General features: G+C 39.8%; 1 protein-coding gene across 3 annotated transcripts in view; it reads right to left on the reverse strand.

The window, feature by feature from the left end:
• Positions 1-6,352: 6,352 nt before the first annotated feature.
• Slc25a46 (solute carrier family 25 member 46) overlaps positions 6,353-24,837 on the reverse strand; it is a 33,930-nt gene continuing 15,445 nt past the window's right edge. For all 3 annotated transcript variants that reach the window (XM_036205011.1, XM_036205012.1, XM_036205013.1), the window contains exons 7-8: positions 24,346-24,403; positions 6,353-8,499 (exon numbers count right to left, since the gene is read on the reverse strand). In XM_036205011.1, the coding sequence (XP_036060904.1) occupies positions 7,921-8,499; positions 24,346-24,403 (637 nt within the window). In that variant the 3' untranslated portion in view covers positions 6,353-7,920. The remainder of the gene's footprint in view (positions 8,500-24,345; positions 24,404-24,837) is intronic.

Raw genomic sequence — 24,837 nt, forward strand, 5'->3', positions numbered from 1 at the left:
TCCTGATTTCACTTTGAATTCCATTTCTATAATATTCAAAATAACCACACCCAAACTCCCCACATCTCCCCGCTGGTGTGTCTCCCGGCCTCCCCATCTGCACCTTTCTCCAACCACCATATTTAACCCAGGCTCTTTATCCAGCATCCCAGCCTAGTCTGACTATGCAAGTCTGTGCCTCTGTGAATCTCTAGGCTTCCACCATACATGCCTACCTACAACTACTCACAGGTGCCTTCTACTATTCCTATATCCACCCCACTGACCAAGACTCCCCATGGACTCCTCCCAGGTCTTACAGGGTGGTACAACCACAGCAGCACACACACATGAACTACCACATCAGTGCACATCAATGTACTTGTGCAGCAGGACACACAGATGTACCAGGGCAGCAGTGCACACAGGCCTACTGGGAAACGTGGAATATGGATGTGTTAGTAAAACGCTATGTGCAGAGGTAAGAGTATGGAAGTGGAGCTGGATCTAACTACAACAGTGAGCCTCAGTGTATTAGGGAAGTAGCACAGACAGGAGCACATCAACAGACGAGTATAGGCATAAATAGGGAGATGCTACTACAGCAGTACACCTGGACTCACTGGAACGGCAGCATACACAGATGTACTACTTCCACAGCACACATGGACATACCAAAACAGTAGGGCACACAGATGTACCGGTACAGCAGTGCAGGTGGATACACTAGTATAGCGTACACACACATGGATGTAAAAGTATAGCAGTGGGCACCAATGTAGGATTCACTAGCAGAGCAGTGCACACAGATGTAGAAGTACATCCTCCAACACAGATATATTACAAGAGCAGCACACACGAGTGTGCTAGAGCGGCATACATGGAGACAGCAATACCACACTGAATATGGATGTACAGATACAGCCTTGCACGAGGAAGTACTAATACAGCAGCACACACGTGAGTATTAGCACTGGGAGAAGGGAAGTACTACTATTGCAATGTAACTGGATCGACTAGATGGGAAGATCATGAGGGTCTGCTAGCTCACAGCACACAGGATTGTAATCATACAGCGGTGCATGTTGGTATACTAAGAAAGCAGTGCACACACTACCAGTACAGCCACACACACTCAAGAACATTATATTTGTTGGAAATTTTTATTTTACTCAAATTTTTAAATTATTTTTTGAAATAATAATTTGATTACATTTCTCCTTTCCCTTCCAATCCCTCCCACAGACCCATCCCCTGTTTTCCTTCAAATTCATGTGGCCTCTAGGCTGTCCAGTACCAAACAGCCAGCCATGAAAACATACATACAGGTATCATTATGACTGCATAGGTATATTTCAGAATATTTATGTCCATACATGACTTAGTTAGGATTACTAGTGCTGTGATAAAATACCATGACCAACAGCAAGTTGGAAAGGAAAGAGTTTATTTGGCTTACACTTTCAAGTCACTGTTCATTATTGAAGGAAGTCAGGACAGGAATTCAAACAGGGCAGTGACCAGGAAGCAAGAGCTAATGCAGAGGCCATGGAGGGGTATGGCTTACTATCTTGCTCCTCATGGCTTGCTCAGCCTGCTTTCTTATAGAACCCAGGACCACATCCCAGTAATGGCAGCACCCACAATGAGCTGGATCTTCCCCCATCAGTCACTAATTAAGAAAATGCTCTACAGTTCTGCCTACAGCCCATTTTAGGGAGGCATTTTCTCAGTCAAAGCTCCCTTCCCTCTGATGATTCTAGCTTGTGTCAAGTTGACAGAAAAATAGCCACTGCATACATATATTCATGCAATAACAATTACTAATAAAAGGGTCTGTTGGGGGGCTCTCTCAAGAGAGGGGAAATAGAATACAGAGTTAGGGAGAGACAGCAAGGATACTGGAGCTGACGAATTAAATGGAGAAGGGAAGAGAACAGGAGTGAAGGAGGGAACCCAACACCTATGGCCATATGAATGTTCATATGGAAACCTACTACTGTTTAAGTTTCTTAAAATATATACATAGATGAAGTCAAATAGTGGTAGTGCATACCTCTAATCCTAGCATTCAAAAGGCAGAGGCAGGCAGATCTCTGAGTTTGAAGCCAGCCTGGTCTACAGGGCATGTTCCAGGACAACCAGGGATACACAGAGAAACCTTGTCTCAAAAAAACAAATATATAGGGCTGGAGAGATGGCTTAGTAGTTAAGAGCATTGACGCTCTTCCAGAGGATTCTGGTTCAATTCCCAGCACCCACATGGCAGCTCACAACTGTCTGTAACTCTAGTTCCTGAGACCCAACACCCATGGCAAAACACCAATGTATGTGAAATAAAAATCCAAAAAATAAAATAAAAAATAAATAGATAGATAAATAAATAAATAAATAAATAAATAAATAAATAAATAAACTGTGTATGGGTTACCAAACTAACTGAGCTATTGGCCAAAAGGTCCCTCTGGAAATCCCCAAACAACTCAGACTACTGACAACCCTATTGGTTGCTCTCCACAAACTGATGGTAAGGTCCTATTGCTGAAGACAACACATATCTCACAGAACATATATAATACACATAAGTGCATGCACGTGTTATCTATATATTAAAGTTATGCCACTTCAGCTGACAACACTCTTCACAAGAAGCATAAACTAACAAAAGACCAGTGCATCCTTTCAAGTAGTCGGTCAGGGTAGTCCAAATGATGCCCAACACAATAAAGGCTAATAACGTTGCCCTTGAATGCCTCTCAGAAGTTGACAGTAAGCTCCAATTGCTGAATACACCACATGCTTAGGACACAGGACTTGAATGTCTCAAGCTGAATCTGACCTAAAAGCCTCTTTCATGTCACCTCATTTCCATGGTTCAAGAAAGCACTGTGCAATCTGTCCAAGGAGGGAAGCAATATTCCTACCAAGCTATGACACCTATAAACCACAACGACCAGCATGGCAAGATACCAGTAAAGACATAGTTGGTAGTACTCACTCACACATTGGTGGTAACCAACATCTGTCTAAGTGGACTTAAAGACTACTCAGCAGAAGGAAAGTCATGCCTGGTACTAAAAACCTAGACAGCTTCCTAGGGTAGTGAGGGCACGGATCTCAGAAAAGAATCTACCATCACTTCACTATACCAGCATAACTCCTTAGCTACATTCCAAATTTTATCCTCATACCCACTGGTAAGTGTAGCTCACCCCCTTATCAAATAAGCTTCCCTCTAGAGCAAGTGGAGACCATTACAAAAACCACAACAATGCAAGCACCAGTTTGGGGGAGCCCAGCCCCACTGGGTACATCTGAAGCACAGCTCTGGCATTTGTGGCTCAAGAAACATCACACAAAAAGGACAGAAAGATTTTAAGAGACAGAATACCAAGAAGTCTGCTGTGTGGTTGCTTCTCTTACAAAAGGCTACACAAATAAGATCCAAACAGTAATAGCAATCAATAGGCATGCAGTTGAGGAAGGGAAAAACATCTCAAGGGTTTCCTTCCCTAGACAAAAAATCTATGGACGGCTAATAACTTGAGAGAGGGAAAGTCACCACGCCCAGAAATGAGTTCCTGGACTGGTTATCCAATACACAACAGTCAGTCATGAAACCACATATACATTAACAAAAGTGGACTCAACAGGATATATAGAGAGCTATAGATCTATATTCACTAATATATACTAAAAAGAGGCTATCAATTTGAGATTAGAGGGAAGGAACATGGGAAGGGCTAGGAGAAAAGGGAAGGGGAATTGATGTAATTATAATTAAAATGTAATTAATAAATTTTTACTATTTATGTGTATGAATGCTTTACCTGCATGTGTGTGTACCCATGGTAAGTAGGGTGCCCAAAGAGGTTAGAAGAAAGTGTTAGAGCCTTTGGAACTGGAATTATGGGATGTTGTGAGCTACCGTGTGGGTGTTAGGAACTGAACCTGTGTCCTCTGAAAGTGCTCTTACCTGCTGAGCCATCTCTGCAGCCCCCAGTTCACTAGGCTTTGGGGGGTGGGGGGTAATTTTTGCATATATACTACTCATAAGAAGCGTCAGTCAGTAGCTCTTGTCTAGGACTTAATCCTGTATTGGTTTAATTCTGGCTTCACAGGGTATTGGAAAGCCAATGAATGAAACACTGGTTCAAGTTCTTTGTTTAGTAGACTTAACCAGTGAAACTCAGCATAGATTTTGTTGTTGAGTTTTCAATTGGTTCACATTTGGCATAATCTAAGATTTTCTATTTCTTCTTGGGCCTGTTGTTACAGTTTGACTATAGGGATTTGCCCATTTCATGTAGCTTATCCAATAATTTTCTATAATTATTTCCTTGAATAGCACCCAAACAGGACTACTCCAAAAATGCTACAGGGCTGTTATGAAGGTAAAAAATGTTAAGATAACAATTCAGAAATTTACCTTAGTAAATACACTGCTGTGTGTGCTATATCGGTTATCCTAGTTTTATGATGCAAGGGAATTTTTTTAAATAGGTGGTAGCAAATGTTCAACTTTACATATATACATATATATGTATATTTCTCTTGATCTTCATTTCATTTTTGTTTTCTTTCGCTTTGCGTTTTGGATTTTTGTTGTTGTTTTGGTTTGGTTTGGTTTTATTAGATTTTGTTGCTGTTATTGTTGATCTACATTTCTATCTAGAAAAAAAAAATCACCTTTTATTCCCAACCTGAGTAGTAACAGAAATATTGGCTTGATTTCAACATTTTATCAAACCTTTCATATTACAATTTATTATCTAAAACATTTAAAATAGATGGGCTGGGGATTTAGCTCAGTGGTAGAGCGCTTGCCTAGCAAGCACAAGGCCCTGGGTTCAATCCTCAGCTCACAAAAAAAAAAAATTGCCGGGCGTTGGTGGCACACGCCTTTAATCCCAGCACTCGGGAGGCAGAGGCAGGCGGATCTCTGTGAGTTCGCGGCCAGCCTGGTCTCCAAGCCAGTTCCAGGAAAGGCACAAAGCTACACAGGGAAACCCTGTCTTGGAAAAAAAAAAAAATGGTAGTGAGGCAAAATTTAAGGAGGGGGAAGAGAAACTACCATGCCAACTACTTGAAGAAAACACAGAAACAAAGCCATCTGTGAAGAGTCAGCCACCTTTGCAGAGTGAGCACTATGTCCCACCTGTCTAATTGCCAGTTAAGAATACAGGCTGAGATACCAAAAATTCCAACCTTGGATCCACAAACTAGCTTGCTTTTAGCATTTGATAACATCTAGTGTTGGGAATCTAGAGGATTGAGTAACTTTATTACCAAGGACTTTAAGGGGCCCATAGTAAATTTGAGAAGGATATCTCAGGGAATCTACACATAGTTTAGTAAATAAACTAATAAATTTAAATAGTAGGTTAATTTTACCTTGTTTTAACTCAATGACTTACCTAAATTAAGATAGCCTAAAACATATTAAAACTTTCCAAGTTTCTTGGCCAAAATCTGAGCCTTTGAACTAATTAATAGAATCACATCTATGAGGCTACTTGTCATACTACATGTAAAAGGTATTGATTTACTATTATTGTCTTTTAAAATGTACCATATAGGGCTGGAGACATGGCTCAGAGGTTAAGAGCACTGGCTGCTCTTCCAGAGGTCCTGAATTCAATTCCCAGCACCCACATGGTGGCTCACAACCATCCGTAATGAGATCTGGCACCCTCTTCTAGTATGCAAGCATACACACAGAACATTGTACACATAATAAATAAAAATCTTTAAAAATAAAATAAAATGTACCATATGGATGCTAGATAACAGAAATTTCTATAAGATAACAAATTTTTGAGAAGGAAAGAGTGAATCTTGCGGCTTATTATTTTCTCAATTCACTGAGAAACATCTGGCTAGCTAAAATGTATTTTACTTTCAAAGGTTGTATTTTAGCCAATTTGGAAAAGCAGTTTAAAAAATAAAGCTTTATTTAACTTTCTCCAACTTCAGTTTTTAAGGTAATTTGTAGTGAGCTCTGCAAAGAAACAGTGAGACCCATCTTGTATTTAGTTTAGCTACAAGTATTTTGACTCCAGATGCAATAAATTTATACTACCAAATTTATGGCAACTGCAAATAAATAATCCTTAAACATCTACATGGAAAATTCCACAGAATTCACTTGGTAAATACTTGATTCCATTTATACTGTTGTTGTCATTTTCTGGAACCATAACCTTCTGGGTTCTTCTCTGAAACAACCTTGACTTGTATATAAAATGGAGATTCTGAGGAAGGGGCTATAAACATCTACAAACTTAGCTGCTTAAAGTCAATAAAAACAATGTTAGCCCCATTTTTAGACAGAGAGAAACACATTTTAAGAGATTAACCATAAAATGCAAAATGTGATCGACAGCATTTATTTTCCCTTTTGAGGAGCTGAACAATGGACAACATTACTTCAGTAACACAGGGTAGGGACGGCTGCTTACTTACACATTACTTCATGCTTTCCCTTGTCCACATTAAGCTCTCATCAGTTGCAATAAAACTCTCGGTGACATTTAACATGAAACACCAGTTTTAGTTTGCATGCATTCTAGGTTGGGCAACATCTGCAGGTACTGCACTTCATGAAGAAATGAAACATTGAATGTTGCATGAATGATCAGTGAACTATATATCACTTTATTACAAAGTCTAATCCATCATAGAACATATCAACTTTGTTTAATTAAACTAATTAACAAGTTTCATTTGTTGGAATATATTGACTCTCCCTCTCCATAAAACATAAGGGCAAATTTCCTATGAGGTTTGTATTTTTCTTCAGTACTTATCCAAGCAACTTTAAATAAAAAGTAACAAGGATGTCTCATTTTTATCTTCAGGGCAGCTCATTTGTAGAATAAAACTTTACACACACACACACACATACACACATACACACACATACAGACACACACACACACACACAGAAAGAAACATTGCAGTCATTATTTATGGTGTGAGCAAGAAGCACAAATTCCCAGGTGAACTTTAGTTTTGTCCCCTCTAACGTAAGTTCTTTTACAAATGAAACACAAGTGAGGCTCCTTTAGGTAAAGGTGGGAATGGCAATGGCTGCCATGATTGTAAGGTATCTTTAAAAGTGGCTCTAAAATCATCTGATGATCCAAGCGTCACAAGCATATGGAAAATTTCAGGTTTCTGGCACTGCAATGCTGGATGTGATGCAGATAAGAAAACTATTTCCTGGCATTTTGATGTCTTACTCTTGATGTTCAAGCAGAAGGTGTCTACCTTCATTTGGTGCAATAAGCTGGTCTATGAGAACTTGCAGGGATGAAGAAAATCCCAAGTTACATGTACACACACAAATGGATCCACATAATAAATATATACAGCAAATAAAAGGGATACATACAATTAAAAACCCTGCAATCCCTGCTTACAGACTGCCAAATCTAATCATTAGTTTTTTTCAATGATGATGTAATCTATTTGCTTAAAGGTAAAAACTCCTGATACTATACATTGCATTAAGAATTAACACACTGACCTGAATCCAGGTTACGCAAACATATAACAAATGTTAAGGTCAATAAAATAGATTCAAGTCATTGCAATTTCATTTTATACTTGATACATGTTTGCTTCTACCCAGGATCAATTTTACTTCAGCCTGAGTACTATACCAAAATGTAATTTTACATTTTAAATTTAAAGTATTACTTTTATTGAGTTTTCAATTTTGGAAAGGTTTTGATCCAGTATTACTTATATAGCTATATGTCTATATATTTATACCTTAAGAAAAATGAGAAGTCGTATCATCAGCATGAGCTTTCCCACCAGTCTCAATTCCCAGCCTATTTCTCTCCACCCAGCATTTTACTTTTATTACTTGCAATTTCTGAGCAAATTATCTAGACCACATCTTCTGCATCAGCCAATGATAGAACCTAAATCTCAAATGCTATTCTGAAGAAGTGTGGAGTAAATAATTTTGGTAATCTGTAAGATGGCTGCATGCAGTGTATACTGTATTATAACAGCACCAAACCCTTTATAAAAACCAAACATTCCTTCCTCCTGCTTAATGGTATTTATACAGTCTCTCATTCCCTCATACTGTGTATTAATTGGAAGGACTTCATAGCCAAGGTCTGTATTGTCGATTATTGTGCGTGTTCCTTGAATATGAAGGCGATGCAGGACGGTTTCCAATGGGTAAAGTATAACGTCAGAGCAAAGGCTGGCAGCAAAGTTAGCAATAAGTTCTGGAAAATAAGCATCCAACATATTCTGCACAGGGCTAGTACTCTCAGCTAGGTGGCTATTATAGGTCTTTCTCTTCAGAATTAGGAGGACAATCTTCTGGATGATGGAGCTGATGATGTAATGAAGAACTCCATGCAGCACTGTCGGGAAGATCAAGGAGAACAGTGGAAGGAGGCGTTTGCTGTGAGGCACGCCCAGGCCTATCACTCTGCCAATCCCTTCTCTAATACATTCCAGGATGCCAGTATTATCTCGGATTATCTCACTCTGAAACAGAAGTGATGAAAAAGGTACAGTTTTATTTTTTTTTTTAAAAATGTGTTTGTTTCATGTGTGTGGTAGTTTTGCCTGCATGTGTATCCATGTGCATGCACTGCCTGCAGAATCCAGAAGAGGTCATCAGATCTCCTGGAACTGGAGTGCTCAGTACTGAACCCTGATTCTCTGGAAGAGCAGCAGTCAATGCTCTTTACCACTGAGCTCTCTCTCCAGGCCCATCAACTTAACATTTTTTAAAAATTGCCATCAAGGATAGTTAGTAGGTCCCTTTGAGATAAATGTATTGACAAAAGAAGAAAATATCTATGATTTGCAGACTTCGGCTATGAGATTAGATTAGCATTAGATTCATTCTTAAAAGGAAATATCATAAAGAGACAGCAATGAGCAGGACATGTTCTACCTGCAGTCACCTACAAGGCCCTTCAGCTCCTCATCGAACCACCAACCCAGCCACTTCCCACTTCCTTTCCCAATGTCTAACCCAATGAGTCTCCCTCATCTCCCCAGTGAGGCCTTCTCCACAACTTGCCATATTTAGCCTGGTTCCCAAAACCTGGCCTAGGCTGGCCACCCCTGCCTGAAATGTAACCAGCCTCTAGGCTTCCGCCAGTACCCGCCCTACCTGCAAGCACCTACGGGCCCCTTCTGTGTCATGCCAACCTTCCCCACTCAGCCAGAAGTCTACTCATTGGAGTCTCCCTGACCTCCCCATGCAAACCTTATGGTGATATTTTATTTGTGCTGAAATGTGATTTTATTTGTATGGTAATAAATAAAGTTGCCTGGGGGTCAGAGCTAATAGCAAGCCATTGAGCAGAAGTCTGGCAGTGGTAGCACACACCCTTAATCCAATCACATGGCAGGCAGAGTCTGTATGTTCAAGGACATAGGCAGCTTGGTGACACACACCTTTAATCTCAATACCAACCATAGAGACCTGGAGGTCTGTATAGACAGGCAATGATGAGGAGGTCATGTGGTTGGGTTTAGAATCAATGAGAAGACAGAACAGAAAATCAATAAAAAATACAGACATACAGGAAGTAGGTCTCTTTCTCAGGGAAAGGACAACAGCGGCAGCTGGTGGTAAGAAGGTGGTCTCAGCTCTTGGCTACTGCTCTCTGATCTCTGGGCTTTTAACCTTGCATTTGACTCTGTGTTTCCTATTTAATAAGACCGTTCAGAATTACATCTACAACACCTTTTCCCCAGCTGACCAGACCAGAGCTAGCCTGGGTGGCACATCTAGTGCCTGCACAACAAAATATCTCCGGGCTTTGGCCACGGCCCTCTTTACTTATTCCCCCCACCCACCCACAGGACCTTTCAATGCCATACACAACCTTTTCAACCTCCACACTCCAGGCTTGGACCAGGAAGTACATTTTGCACACCAGCCCTGTCCCTCTGTTCACCTGACTCTATTCCACCCCAGCTATTTCCAACTTTTCATCCAAACCTGCCCCTATATCCTCTCTTTTACCCCAACCTACTCATCTGTATCAGACTTAGAACAAAAGAAGTCCACATGACCAGATCTCATTCAAAAAATATGACAGATCAAGCCAGTTTCTTCTCTCCAAAGCCCAGCAGTCCTGCAGAAATGTTTGACAATACAAATTACCTAGATAAACCCAAGGATACAAAATTTAAAAGAACAATCATAAAATTCATCAAAGACTTCAGAGTTTGAAGAAGACACAAAGAAACAGCTCAACGGAATGAAGGAGAAAGAGCTTGAAAAGAATAAAGTGTCCAAGTTATGCCCAAGGAACACAAGCATAAGGCTGACAGAAATGATGAAGATTATACAATCCAGGACATAATGATGGAATTCAAAAGGGAGATAGAAACACTGAAGAGGACGCAAGCTGAAAAGAAGATGGAACTGAAAAACCCAATTTCCCAGCTAGAAAACTCACAGGAAAGTCTTATGAGCAGAACAAATCAAACAGAACACAGCATATCAGGACTTGAAGATAATGTACAGGATCTAGGCCAAGTAAGCAAAGAACATGAAAAGTTTTTTTAAGGGCTGGAGAGATGGCTCAGTGGTTAAGAGCACCAACTGCTCTTCCAGAGGTCCTGAGTTCAATTCCCAGCAACCACATGGTGGCTCACAGCCACCTGTAATGAGATCTGGCACCCTCTTCTGGCCTGCAAGGACACATGCAGTCAGAACACTATGTATAATAAATATATCTTAAAAAAAAAAAAAAAGTATTTTAAAATACAGGGAATGATCATACCAGAAATATGGAACACCATGGGACAAAACAAACCAACAAATTATAGGCATAGATGAGTGAGGAATCCCAAGTCAAAGGCATAGATCTGATCTTCAACAAAATCACAGAAGAAAACTTCCCCAAACTCACATATATACAAGAAGCACATAGAATACCATATAGACAGGAGGAGAAAAGAAAATTAGTTAAAAGAGATGATACATTACAAAGAAAATGTATTGAAAGCTGCAAGAAAAACCCATCAGAATAACAGCTCAATGAAAACTGAAAGCCAGAAGACTCTGGAGCAATGCATTCTCAGTCTTCAAAGACTATGATAGCCAACCTACACTAATATACCCAGCAAAACTATCCACCATAATTGAAGAAAGGAAAACTTTCCACGATAAAAATATCTTAAAAATTTATATCCAACAAACCAAACCTAAAAAAATACAGGAAGCCATATCTTTGATTTGAATGAGAATGGTTCCCATAAAGCTCCTATGTGTGAATGCTTGGTCCCCAGTTGGTGGAACTTTTAGGGAAGGATTAGGATGTATGGCCTTGTTGGAATAGGTATGTTACTTGGTATAGGTTTTGAGGTTTCAAAAGCCCAGGCTAAGTCCAGTGTCTCCCTCTCTGCCTACTGCCTACAAACCAGAATGCAAAGCTCTCAGCTACTGCACCAGCAACACACCTGTCTGCTTCCTGCCGTGCTGATCATGGACTAGTCCTCTAAAACTGTAAGCCAGCCTCAATTAAATGCTTTCTTCTAAAAGTTGCCTTGGTCATAGTGTCTCCTCACAGTAATGGAACAATAACTGAGACACAAGATTTCAGGCTGAAGAGAAAAATGAGCACAGCAGATGTAGAAAGAAATACAAAACCATAATTATTAAAATACATAATACTGAGAACATAAACAACAACACCAAAAATCAACAACACAGCGACCACAATTAACACACCAAGTTAATATTAACTTTAAATATCATAGCCTCAATTCTCCAATCAAAAGAATGACTGAATAGAGCAAGAAACGAAATCCATTATCTCGTCTACAGGAAACACAGCTTTAAAGATAAGCACCATTTTAGAATAAATGATGGACAAAAACACTCCAAGCAAATGGGGCCAGGAAACAAGCAAGAGTTGCTATCCTAATATCTAGCAAAGTAGACTTCAGATTAAAACCTGAAGAGAAAAAGAGGGAAACTTCATTCTATTCAAGAAAACAGTTAACAAAGACTGCATTACTACCCTAATGCACCAAACTCTGGAGAACCCAACTGCACAAAAAATATACAACTGAATTTAAAAATAGATTAACTGGGTAACTGTTGCCTTGCTTGCTGACCTTGATCTTGATGTCCTCCCTATGCTAATTCCCTGCGAGATTCCACCCTCCTGAATACTTAAGGGAAGTTTCTTGTCTGTGTATCCTGCATATTGGGCATTAACAGCTTAGATGCAAGATTGTAAAACATCTGAAGCGAACTTCTGCCATCCAGGGGTTCTCCCATTGTGCTGTAAGCCTGTATGTAAGACCTCCGCCCTTCTTCAATAAACGGCATTCAAAAAATAATAATAATAATAAAAATAAAATAAAATAAAAACAGATTAACATCCATCCATTAATAGTAGGCGATTTCAATACCTCACTTTCTCTAAGATAGGTCATCTGAACAAAAATAACAGAGAAATATCAGCCTCGATTGATATCATACATCAAATGGCTTAACTGATGTCTTAGTCTACCCAAACTCCAAACAATACACATTCTACTCAGCAACATAGGGAAGCTTTTCTAAAACAGACCATATCCTGAGACACACAAAACAAATCTCTACAAATTCAAAAAGACTGAAATCATTCCTTGCATTCAATTTAAAAATTGACATCAAATAAATTTTTTTATTGTTTTACTTTTTTTTTTTGCCATTTATTGAAGGAGGGAAGAGGTCTTAAATACAGGCTTATAGCACATGGGAGAACCCCGGAGGGCAGGAGTTCGCTTCTGGACATCAAATAAATTTATAGTAAATACACACTCATGGCGATTAAACAACTCATTAGTGAATGATGAATGGGTCAATGACAAAATCAAGGAAGAAATAAAAAATTTCCAGGAACTAAATGAAAATATAACACAACAAAACTTGTGCAGTGCACTGAAAGCAGTTCTATGAGTAAATTTATAGTTCTAAGTGCATACATTAAAAAATCAGGAGTCAGGTGGTGGCACACGCCTTTAATCCCAGCACTTGGGAGGCAAAGGCAGGTGGATCTCTGTGAATTCCAAAACAGCCTGGTCTACAAAGCAAGTTCCTGGACAGCCACGACTACACAGAGAAACCTTGTCTCAAAAAAAAAAAAAAAAAAAAAAAAAAAATCAGAAAGAAAGTGGCTTAATGATACAACTCAAAAACTTGGAAAAACAGAAGCAAACCAAATCCAAACCCAGCTGATAGCAAGAAATAATAAAATCAGAACAGAAATCAGTGAAATAGAAACAGAAAAAGAAAAGAAAAAAAACTCAAAGAACCTAAGAGCTGGTTCTTTGAGAAATAAACAAAATTGACAGATCCTTGACCCAACTAACTGAAAAAACGAGAGGACTCAAATTAACAGAATCAGAAATGAACAGGGAAACATTAAAACAGACACACAGAAAATTCAGAATATTATAAAGGAATGTTTTAAAAATCTGTACTCCATTATGTTGGAGGATTTTTTTAAAAAAATGGATGACTTTCTAGATTTAGCCAAACCCCTAAAATTAAACTAAGAAGTCAGCAACCTCAACAGACCCTAACAAATGAGACTAAAATTGTAATAAAGAACCTTCCAGCTAAAAATAGTCCAGGACCAGATGGACTTAAGCAGAATTCTACCAGATATGCAAAGAAAATCCACAGCCAGTCCTTCTCAAACTATTAAAAAAACAAACAACAACAACAACAATAAAAAGAGCACTCCAAACTATCCCACAAAGCCACCATCACTCTACTACCAAGAGCAGATAAAGACACAACAAAAAGAAAACTCCAAGTCAATCTCCCTGATGAATTTAGACTCAAAAATACCCAATAAAATATCTCCTCACAGAACACAGACACGCATCCAAAAGATTACCCTATGACCAAGTTGACTTTATCCCTCAAACACAGAGAAGGTTCAACATAAGCAGGTAAACAATGTAATAAACCATATAAATGGGCTTATGGACAAAAATCACATGATCAAAGATTCAGAAAAAGACTTCAAAAAATATCCAACATGCCTTCATTATAAAAGTCCTAGAGAATGTGGCCTGGAAAAAACATACCTCAACATAATAAAGTTATTTACAAGAAATGCACATTGAATATCTTCCTAAATTGAGAAACACCTGAGCAATCCCATTGAGTTCAAGAACTAGAAAGGACATCCACTATCCCCACTCCTTTTCAATGCTGTGCTTCAAGTACTAGCTGGAGCAATAAGGCAAGGTAAGGGAGTTAAAGGAATACAAATGGGGAAAGAAGACAGCTCTTCCTATTTCCCTATACATTAGGGATCCCAAAAATCCTACCAGAAAATTCCTAGAAATGATAAATAAATTCAGCAATGCTGCAGGATACAGAATCAACTTGCACCAATCAATTGTTTTTCCACATAGCAAACAAACAAAGAAGGAGATCATGGACACACCCCCATTCACAGAAAATAAAATATCTAGGAATAACCTAACCAAGGAAGTGAAGGACCTCTACAATGAAAACTTTAAACCTCTGAAGAAAGAGATAGAGAAAGACACTAGAAAACAAAAGACATCATGTTCATGGATTGGTGAAATTAATATTGTGAAAATTACCATCTTACCAAAAGCTATTTATATAATCCCAATCAAAATCCCCATCTCATTCTTCACAGAAATAGAACAAAAATTCATATAGAACCACAAAAGAGTCCAAATAGCCAAAACAACTCTGAACAGAAACCGACGGAGGAATAGTATTGTTATACAAGATCTTAAGATAGATTACAGAGCCATAGTAACAGAAAGAGTATGATTCTGGCACAAAAACAAACATGGGGAAAAAATTGAAGATCCAAACATGAATACATGTAACTTCAGGCACCTGATATTGGACAAAGATGCCAAAAATATAAGCTAGAAAAGGGAAAAAAGTATCTTCAACAAATGGTGCTGAGAGAACTCAATGTCCACACATGGAAAAATTAAGTTAGACCTGCACTAGACTACCACCATTGCACAAAAACTAACTCCAAATGGATCAAAGACATAAACACGAAACCTGAAACTTCTAGAAGATAACACAGGCAGTATCCTACAGGATATAGATGTAGGAAAGGACTCCTGAATAGAACTCCACTTACCCCCGAATTAAGCCCCACAATTGACAAGTGGAACGTGATAAAACCAATAATGTTCTGAACAACTAAAGAAACAATCAGGTAAAGAGGAAGCATACAGAAGGCGGGAGAATCTTTGCCAGCTACACATCTGACAGAAGATTAATCTTCAAAAAGAACTCAAAAATAAAGAGTTAAAAAAAAACCCAAAAAACAAAAACATAACCCATTTTGAAAAATGAGCCTAGGACCTGGACAGATAGTTCTCAAGAGAAGAAGAGAAAAAAAAGAAAAACAAACAAACAGCTAAGAAATAGCTCAAAAAATGTGCACTGCTCATTGTCCCTAGCTATTAGGGAAATGAAAATCAAAACAACTTTGGCAAAGATCAACACGACAAAACAACCTACACAAATGCTGGAGGGAGTGTGGAAAAGGGAACCCTCATTTGCCAGTGGTGGAATTGCAAACCGGAGCAGCCAGTATGGAGATCAGTATGGAGAATTCTCAAGAAGCTAAAAATAAAACTACCATATGACCAAGGGGTACCACTCCTTGGCATACACCCAAAGATTCAACATCACATTCCACAGATACTTGCCTAGCCAAGTTCACTGCTGCTCTATTCACAATAGCTAGGAAACCAAAACAACCTAAATGTCCTACAACTGATGAACAGGTAATGAAATGTGATACACACACAATGAAATAGTCCCACCAGCTGCCAACACTCAGAAAGCAGGCCCTGGACCTCACCAGGGCAGAACAGTAGAGTCAACACTGTTAGCGCAGGTGTAGGGGAGCCAGCCCCAAAACTGTGAGCATGGGAGAACTGTCCTCATTTCCCATCTGGTGGACCAACCCTACAGGCACTCAGCCCCAGACCCAGGATTACAACCTGGCCTGCTCCAACATCCACCCCATTTATGATCTGCTGGAGCATGTGAAGGGACCTGACCCGCAGACTCAAAGCTGCAAGATCTCCACAACACAGGGTGCTCAGGAAGAAGCCTAGTGGGGACCTAGCATCAAAAGTGTAGTGGAGGGGTTGAGGATTTAGCTCAGTGGTAGAGCACTTGCCTAGCAAGCACAAGGCCCTGGGTTCAATCCTCAGCTTAAAAAAAAAAATGTAGTGAAGACCAGGGGCCTCAAACCAGACCACAGACTCTTTGCAATGAACACTTGCAAGTAGAGATGTATGGACAGAGGGTATATGGTGTGACTTGTTGGGTCACACTGCAGCTTCCACAACGAGATTTTTAATTCTTTCCCTTTTTTATTTTTCTCCTTTTTTTTCTCCTAAATTTTGTTTTATTGGGGGTGGAGGGCAGATGTGAAGGGACAGGGAATGAATGGGATCAAGATATATGATTTGGGGGTTGGGGATTTAGCTCAGTGGTAGAGTGCTTGCCTAGCAAGCGCAAGGCCCTGGGTTTGGTCTTCGGCTCCATTTAAAAAAAAAAAAAAAAAGATATTTGATATGAAAGACACATTGAATAAATTTTTAAAAATTTTTAAAAAGAAAGAAAAATGAAATCATGAACTTTGTAGGTAAATCATTAAAACTAAAAAAGACCTTATTGCATGAGGGAACTCAAACCTAGAAAGACAAATATCACATGTTCTCTCACACCGTAGGTCCTAGCTCCAAATCTTCAGATATAAGCACACATGCTGTAGTAAATGCAGAAAGCAAGAAAGGAAAAAGGGACCACTGCCAGGGTAAGGGGGCTGGGGAAAGACAGAGGGAGGGAAGCAGAGCACAGTGATCTAATCAGGGGGGAGGGAAACAGAGCACAGTGATCTAATCAGGGGGGAGGGAAGCAGAGCACAGTGATCTAATCAGGGGGGAGGGAAGCAGAGCACAGTGATCTGATCAGGGGGAGGGAAGCAGAGCAGTGATCTGATCAGGGGGAGGGAAGCAGAGCACAAGTGATCTGATCAAGGGGGAGGGAAGCAGAGCACAGTGATCTGATCAGGGGGGAGGGAAGCAGAGCACAGTGATCTGATCAGGGAAAGGGGAGGGAAGCAGAGCACAGTTGTCTAATCAGGGAGGGGAGGGAAGCAGAGCACAAGTGATCTGATCAGGGAGGGCAGGGAAGCAGAGCACAAGTGATCTAATCAGGGAGGGCAGGGAAGCAGAGCACAAGTGATCTAATCAGGGAGGGCAGGGAAGCAGAGCACAGTGATCTAATCAGGGAGGGCAGGGAAGCAGAGCACAGTGATCTAATCAGGGAAAGCAGAGCACGGTGATCTAATCAGGGAAAGCAGAGCACAGTGATCTAATCAGGGAGTGGGGCTCAACAGGGAAGGGGAGGGAGGTGAATTCAGAAGAAGGGAGGAAGGGAAAGAGAAATAGCTGGGTACAAGTAGTCTGATCACAGAAATAGGAAAGGGGGCTATTTAGGGAGGGGAGGGAAGTACATACAGAGAAGGGAGGGAGGAAGATAAAAGGAACCATATTATTAATTATCTTTCTTTAAAATCTGGGGCTGGAGAGACGGCTCAGAGGTTGGAGAGTTGGCTGCTCTTCCAGAGGAGTACCTACATGGCAGCTCACAACTGTCTATAGTTCCAGCTCCAGGAGATCCAATGCCCTCACACAGACATATATGTAGGCAAAACATCAATGCACATAAAATAAAAATAAATAAATTATTAAAAACAAAAAACCTATAATACACAGAATTCTGCATATAGTATACATATATAGTTTAAATAAACTTTTCTCATCTTCCCTGACAATACTACCCCCAATAGCCAAAGAACATCTAGCAGAAACCCCAATACCAGTCATGAGACGTTCTCTTTTGACTTGTTGGCCATGATTATCGAAGAGACTCTCAAAACATACAGCCTATTGCTATTGCCCTTACTTCCCTCCCAAAGTGGGAAGGTAGTCCCTATTGCTGAAGACCTCATGTACTTCAGAAACAGAGCCCAAAGACCCCTGATCTGGAATTGGCCTGAATGCCTCCTCCTGGAAGAGTACCTTTCATGGTACTAGAAGTTACCATACAAACTGCCAAAGGAGGGAGGCAACCAACAGTCCAACAGTCCAGCTGTGATGCCTACGAACTACAACCACAAGTATGGCAAGATAACCTTAAGGGTGAAGTAGTGGCACACATATCTTGGTAGTAACCAACAGCTCTCTAATGGGACTTAAGACCCGCTGCCAAGAGGGAAACCATGCCTGGTGCCAGAAACCTAGCCAACTACTTAGTGTTAGGAAGTCATGGATCTTGGAGCAGAACCTACAACCATCACTTTACTAAACCAGCATAATCTAAAAACAATCTAAACATTTGTCCTTACCCACAGATAAGTCAATCCTTATCAAAGAAACTACTTTTTGCATCAGATGGAAACCATTACAGAAAACTGTAACAAATCAAAATGCAAGAATTATGGATCGCAGTCCCAGAGGATGGATACATTTACAAACCACTCCTACACCTAAGGTTCAGCAAATAAATATTGCGAAGAAGGGGTAAAAGAATGTAAAAGCCAGAGGACCAAAGACTTTGCTGTAAAATGGTGACTCCTAGTAATGTCAGAAGCTACACCCATAAAGTCTAACCAACATGACTAAACCTGAGCTGAACAAGTACAATACCAACAGAAATGCCAAAGTGGATGGGGAAGAGCTCATGAGGCCTTAACCCTACACAAAAAACTACAGGCAACTAAGAATCGCTGAGAGTGGGCGAAATAGTCTTCCCAGGGAAGAGCACACCAATTGGTTATCCAATACCAAACGGTCAGCCCTGAAAACATACATATGAGTATCATTATGTAGACTGAGCAGGTTATATTTAGGAATATATATATATGTCTATACATGTATATATGTCTATAATGTAACAGCAAATACATCGGTAGCAAACTTCTGCCCTCCGGGGTTCTCCCATTGTGCTGTAAGCCTGTATTTAAGACCTCCTCCCTCCTTCAATAAACAGCATTCAGCATTCTGCTGAGGCAAATGACCAAAAGATAGATAGATAGATAGATAGATAGATAGATAGATAGATAGATAGATAGATAGATAGATAGATAGATAAATTAAATTAAACACATGAAAAAAAGAAAAGGAGCAAAGAGGGAGGAAAGGGAAGAGGAAAATGATGTGATTATATTATATTCTCAAAAATAACAGAGAAAGAAAAGCAATGAAGTGAAGAGCCATTCTTAGTGGGGAACTGAGATATGATGGGAGAGGGAGTAGAAAGCCTGACTCAGCTGTTTTAAGCAAACTCCTTAAAACACTCAGAAGCAACACTATGTGAGGAGCCTGTGGAGGATATTGAAAGATCCTTGATGCATGAATTTAAATACTGTCTTCGTACTGCCTGTGTAATAACTTTACTATACTAAACATCTCCTAAGCATCAGTTGAGCATTCTATAAAAATGAAAGATAGTAAAATCTATCACTTATACAGCTGTTCTATAATAGCTTCCTCCAAGATTCAAACATTCCATCCTATGAAAGATCCTAAAAATAGGAAGGTAAACAACTCAAAATAGCTTCAGGAAGTCCCTGAAACTGACCAGATTCATTAGACCCCCTTCCTGCCAGAGTAAGCAATAAAAGCTAAGAATCATTCTCAGAGGAGTAGAATTGAGCTGCACAGAAGACTCTCAGACATGCTAAGCTGCAAGGAAGATTCTCACATAAAATAAGCTGCAAAGAAGGCTCTGAACCCAGACCTGCTGCCTGGAAGAAACAGAAACCAGCCAGCTGCCTGGAAGAGGTTTAGGCCAGTCACTTGGAAGGGACACTCTCCAGTCTGTTAAGCTGCCTGCAGGCTGTGCAGTGTGCTCCAGGTTCCCAGCTTTGTGAGCTGTCACCCATGCTGCTGTAGACTTTGGTGATGCAGCTGTCTATGTCATTTCTGCTCCTGTGAGTGACCCCTCACCTACATTCCTGTAAGTAAGTAACCCAATAAAACTTAGTGGTCTCACCAAGGCAGACCGGTGGTGTCTGTAGTCTGGTCTGCATGGGCTTCCTAGATCAGGAAGCAGATGGATGTTACATCTCTCCAAGAAAAGCTTTATCATAATAAATAAAAGTGGCCTGGTACTCAGTATGTACTCAATAAATGTTAAGACTAACATCACCTGAAATGTCAGCCTTTTCATCATTTTAGTTAAGAATAGAACATTTATGATACAAATAATAGAGCTATAGAGTCAAAAACAGAAGAGTGGAATATGAAGTTAAAAATGGCAATGGCTACATTACACTTTCAGATCGGTGTATAAATATTGACTTCTAGTCATGTGGGAAATACTGCTTCATTTTAAGCAAAAGATCAAACTGATGCAGTTTATGCTTTAAAATAATACTGTCTATTGCCAAGAATGACAAAATCGGAAGTTAAGAGCAGTGGTTATAAGTTACTGTAAGTCTCCAGCGAAGAGACAATGTGGTCTGGCCTGGGGGCAGCAGCAGAAGTCAACAACTCAGTGTGCTTTTAAGAGCAAAGTTACAAGGATTACTGCTGGACTACCTTAAGTGTCATCAAAGAAACAGTCAAATGGCCAAGGGGCTGGAGACGTAGCTCAGCTGGTGAAGTGCTTATCTAGCACACTTAAGGGCCTCAGTTAGATCTCCAGTACTACATAAACCCAAGTGTGGTAGCATATCCCTGTAACCTCAGCACTTGGAGGTCCAGAAGTTCAAGGTTGACTATCTAGCAAGTTTTAGGCCAGCCTGGGATACACAAACAACTGTCTCTGAAAAAGGATCAGCAAGGCTGTTGGTGAGAGGATGAGAAAGGTAAGGAAAAGGCATCGCTTTACTGAGCTGAGGGACACTGGGAGAATGGCAGTCTGAGAGAAAAGACCAAAGGCTCATGAATCTTGACATTAGTAAGATGCCAAACCAAATTACAAGAAAAAGATCCAAGCTAGACACAAACTAGTAGTCCGCAAGAAACAGCTATTATTTGAAAGCTTGAGACTGAAGGAAGTTCACCTGACTCATTAGCCCAGTTTGCTGCCCCTGACTATGGCCCCTTCCTACCCAACTTTCTTTTCAATGTCAATAGCCAAAGTGATTCTAATAAAGGTAAGAACCAGATTATATCACTGCTCAAATCCACATCTCATCAATGGAAGGCTAAATGCTTACAAGGCACTACAGCGTGCATCACACCGGGGCCTCGCTTACTCCTCTAACATAATCAACTAGTTTCCCATTGGCCTAGTCAATCCTTGCAACTCATCAAAACCAGGTGATACAATCCCACTTAAGGGTCTTTGCATTTACTTTCCCTCTACTCAGAATGTTCTTCACATAATCATGTCTTTCTCAGCCTTAGACCTTTGCTCAAGTATCACCTTCTCATTGAGGCCTCACCTGATCGTCTTTCAAAACCATTCATTGCCCCTCCTACCCACAACACATCACCCTTGCTTCGCTCTCTTTAACACTGACGATTTTTCTCACAGATTCAGCTATGGCTTACTGGTGTCTATCCTCCCCACAAGTTTCTACATGCTACAGAAGTGGAGGGTTTTGTCAGGACTGTTTGCTAATGTAGTACACAAGCCTTGACCCTCTCTGATACAGGTCATTTCTCAATAAATGTTGAATGAATTAAAAAAATAAAATTTAAAGAAGATGAAAAGGCAAGTCAATAAAAACTTTGATACAACAGTATTCTGAGAAGTCTGAAATTGATTTTGGGATTCAATATGGACCCTTATTTTAGTAAAGGGACAGAATGACTGTAACTTAAACACTAAACTTTCAAGTGCATATAGACAGAACACAAGGATTCAGGATAATGGATTGATCACTGGGAAGTAGCTCCTACTCAAGTACTTCAAACAGTGGTTCTTCTGGTGATCTGCATATCTTCAAGGAAAAAAAAAATGTTCTCTAAGAGGTCAAGGGCTCCCTAAAGGGCACAGTACCAGATGATATGGTAATGAGCAAGAGAGGAGGGAAGAGGGAGGTCTTCTGCTTAGGAGAAGGGACAGTCTTAGATGCTTATTGATGCTCCAAATGCATGACAGCCTATTAGTTACGCAGAATCAAAGCCAAAATGCAAAGCCCTAAAACTAGAGTCTGAATCATGATGACAACAGCAAGTTAGGACTGATAGAAAGCGGGGAGCTCCCTGTCAGGTGAGGAGGCTGCCTGAAGAAGCTGGGTCTGAGAGGAAGGCGAGAACAGACAAGATCCACAGCAGTAAAGAGCAGAGCACAGATGAAAAACAGAGAGGGCCCAGGCCTGAGACAGGTGTAGGACAAGAAGTGACAGAAGAAATGAGGCTACCGACAGAAACTAGGCAGAAACCTGAGAAAAGAAAGAAAGGCTGTCACTGCAGACAAGGGAGTGGAAAGGGAAGCGGCGCACTAACAAGTGAGACACAGAGGACACAGGCAAGTACAGTTAAAACAGAGACAAGAAAAAAGGACACAGGAAAACCTATTGCTGCAATCTGGATACTTACATAAACACACAAACTGAGTTATTAAAATACTAGTCCTATTTTATGGAAATAAAATTACAATTTAAAATGATTTTTAAAATACTGTCTAAGAGCTGGGCGCTTGTGGCACACGCCTGTAATCCCAGCACTCGGGAGGCAGAGGCAGGTGGATCTCTGTGAGTTCGAGGTCAGCCTAGTCTACAGAACTAGTCCAGGACAGGCTCCAAAGCTACAGAGAAACCCTGTCTCGAAAAAACAAAAATCAAAAAAAAAAAAAAAAAAAAAAAAATCATGTCTAAAGTCACAGTTCTAATTTAAGTAGACAAATGTGGCTGTGGCAAGTCGGTCTCATGCTAAAACCTTTTTCCTGATATAGCATGTTGCTTAGTTATTTTGCCCTAAATTATTATCTTTCTGATAGTTTTTCTTATCTTTAAAATGAGACTACCACACAGACTTCTAACCCTGTAGAATACACAGTACCACCCAAATGCAAGAAGACAGGCAAGCAGGTTTGGGTCATAAGATGTTAATTTCAGTTAACCAAAGTTAGTTCTAACAGCAACAGCAAAATCAGAAATTAATGATGTAGTGGGGACAGCAAATTAAGAGAAAACAAAAAACAAAAAACAAAACAACAAAAAACAAACAAAAAAAAAAAAAAAAAAAAACCCAGAAAGGCAAGGCTGGCCCAGCAAGCAATCTATAGAGCAGGCACTGACCCAGACAGAAAAAGGATCCTTGAAGTTGGGGGCTGGCAACAGAACACAAGCTGTATAAGCACCTTCAGCTACAGCTTTACCTGTAAAAGATGGTGCAGCTCCAAAGTCAATTCAATGGGCTTGAAGTGCCACCGTGTGGTTAGAAATAGTAAAACAAGCAAGCAGAATTTAAATGCTAACAGGAAACTGCTTAAGCTTTGTATTTATTGGTCAACAATGTTCCATCAGAGGGATGTTTAAAAATAATGCTCCAGGGGTTGGGGATTTAACTCAGTGGTAGAGCGCTTGCCTAGCAAGTGCAAGGCCCTGGGTTCAGTCCTCAGCTCAGGAAATAATAATAATAATAATAATAATAATAATAATAATAATAATAATAATGCTAAGAACAATCAGACTGTAACCCATAGAACCAGGGAGGCTACATAGCAGGGGGAACCCTAGGATGACTGTGGCTTATAATAAGTTTTGGTTTTACTCAATCACTGGGCAAGCTTCGGTGAAACATTTCACTATTAGGATAAGAATTTGTACTGGATCAAGAAGATAATAAAAAAAATAAGGCCGGGCGGTGGTGGCGCACGCCTGTAATCCCAGCACTCGGGAGGCAGAGGCAGGTGGATCTCTGTGAGTTCGAGGCCAGCCTGGTCTACAGAGCGAGTCCAGGACAGACTCCAAAGCTATAGAGACACCCTGTCTGGAAAAACCAAAAGAAAAGAAAAGAAAAAAATAAAATAAAATAGTAAAAAAGTAAATAAATAAAAGCTGCTAGTAAATTACCTATGGGTACCACCTACTGACTGTCAAATGATGATTCCTTATCAAAGAGAGCTATGTATTCAAAACAAGTCATAGTTTGGATTCTAGGATACCTGAACGAAGAGTATAGTTTGTATGGAACAGAGAAAAATAATTAAAACTGTGTGACCCAAATTTGCAATGGAAATATTACACCAGTGGTAATGTATAATAAATACATGTATCTGTGAAGTAAAAATTTAAAATCAGACATATGCAGTACACTGAATATTCTAAAAGTACTTAACAAAAAAGTTACAAGAAAAGAACAACTCACCTGTACTGTTTCAATCAGACTTGCTGAATAAAAAGGCATGGCCACCATATATGTTAGGCTGCAGAAATAAAACCAAACTTTATCAGTACAACAAAATCAGATGATTATAATAAAATTTTAAGATCTGTTTTAATGTATTCACCTAATTTACATTCAAACCCAAAATGATCTTTTTAAATGTTTCAACCGTACTTTTAAACTAGTGATATTAACTCAGAATGTTAAAACACAGAGTACTTTATTGAACAAAGAGGAAATTTAAAAGTAATAACAATATAAAGACAATTTGCCCAAAAATATGAAAATCTAGATGATACCTTCAGCAGAATACAGGCTCGTCTAGGATTATCTGCTTGGACATCTACTTGCACATGACTAATGCTGCCTGAAACCTTCTTCTGAACCTTTTGGATGAACAGCTGTTCCACAGTCTGGTGTTCAGTAATATCTGTACAAGAATGATTTGTGCTACTATCTTATTCTTACGTTCTA

This window comes from Onychomys torridus, chromosome 13 (genome assembly GCF_903995425.1).
Source record: "Onychomys torridus chromosome 13, mOncTor1.1, whole genome shotgun sequence".
In the NCBI taxonomy this organism is placed as follows: Eukaryota; Metazoa; Chordata; class Mammalia; order Rodentia; family Cricetidae; genus Onychomys; species Onychomys torridus.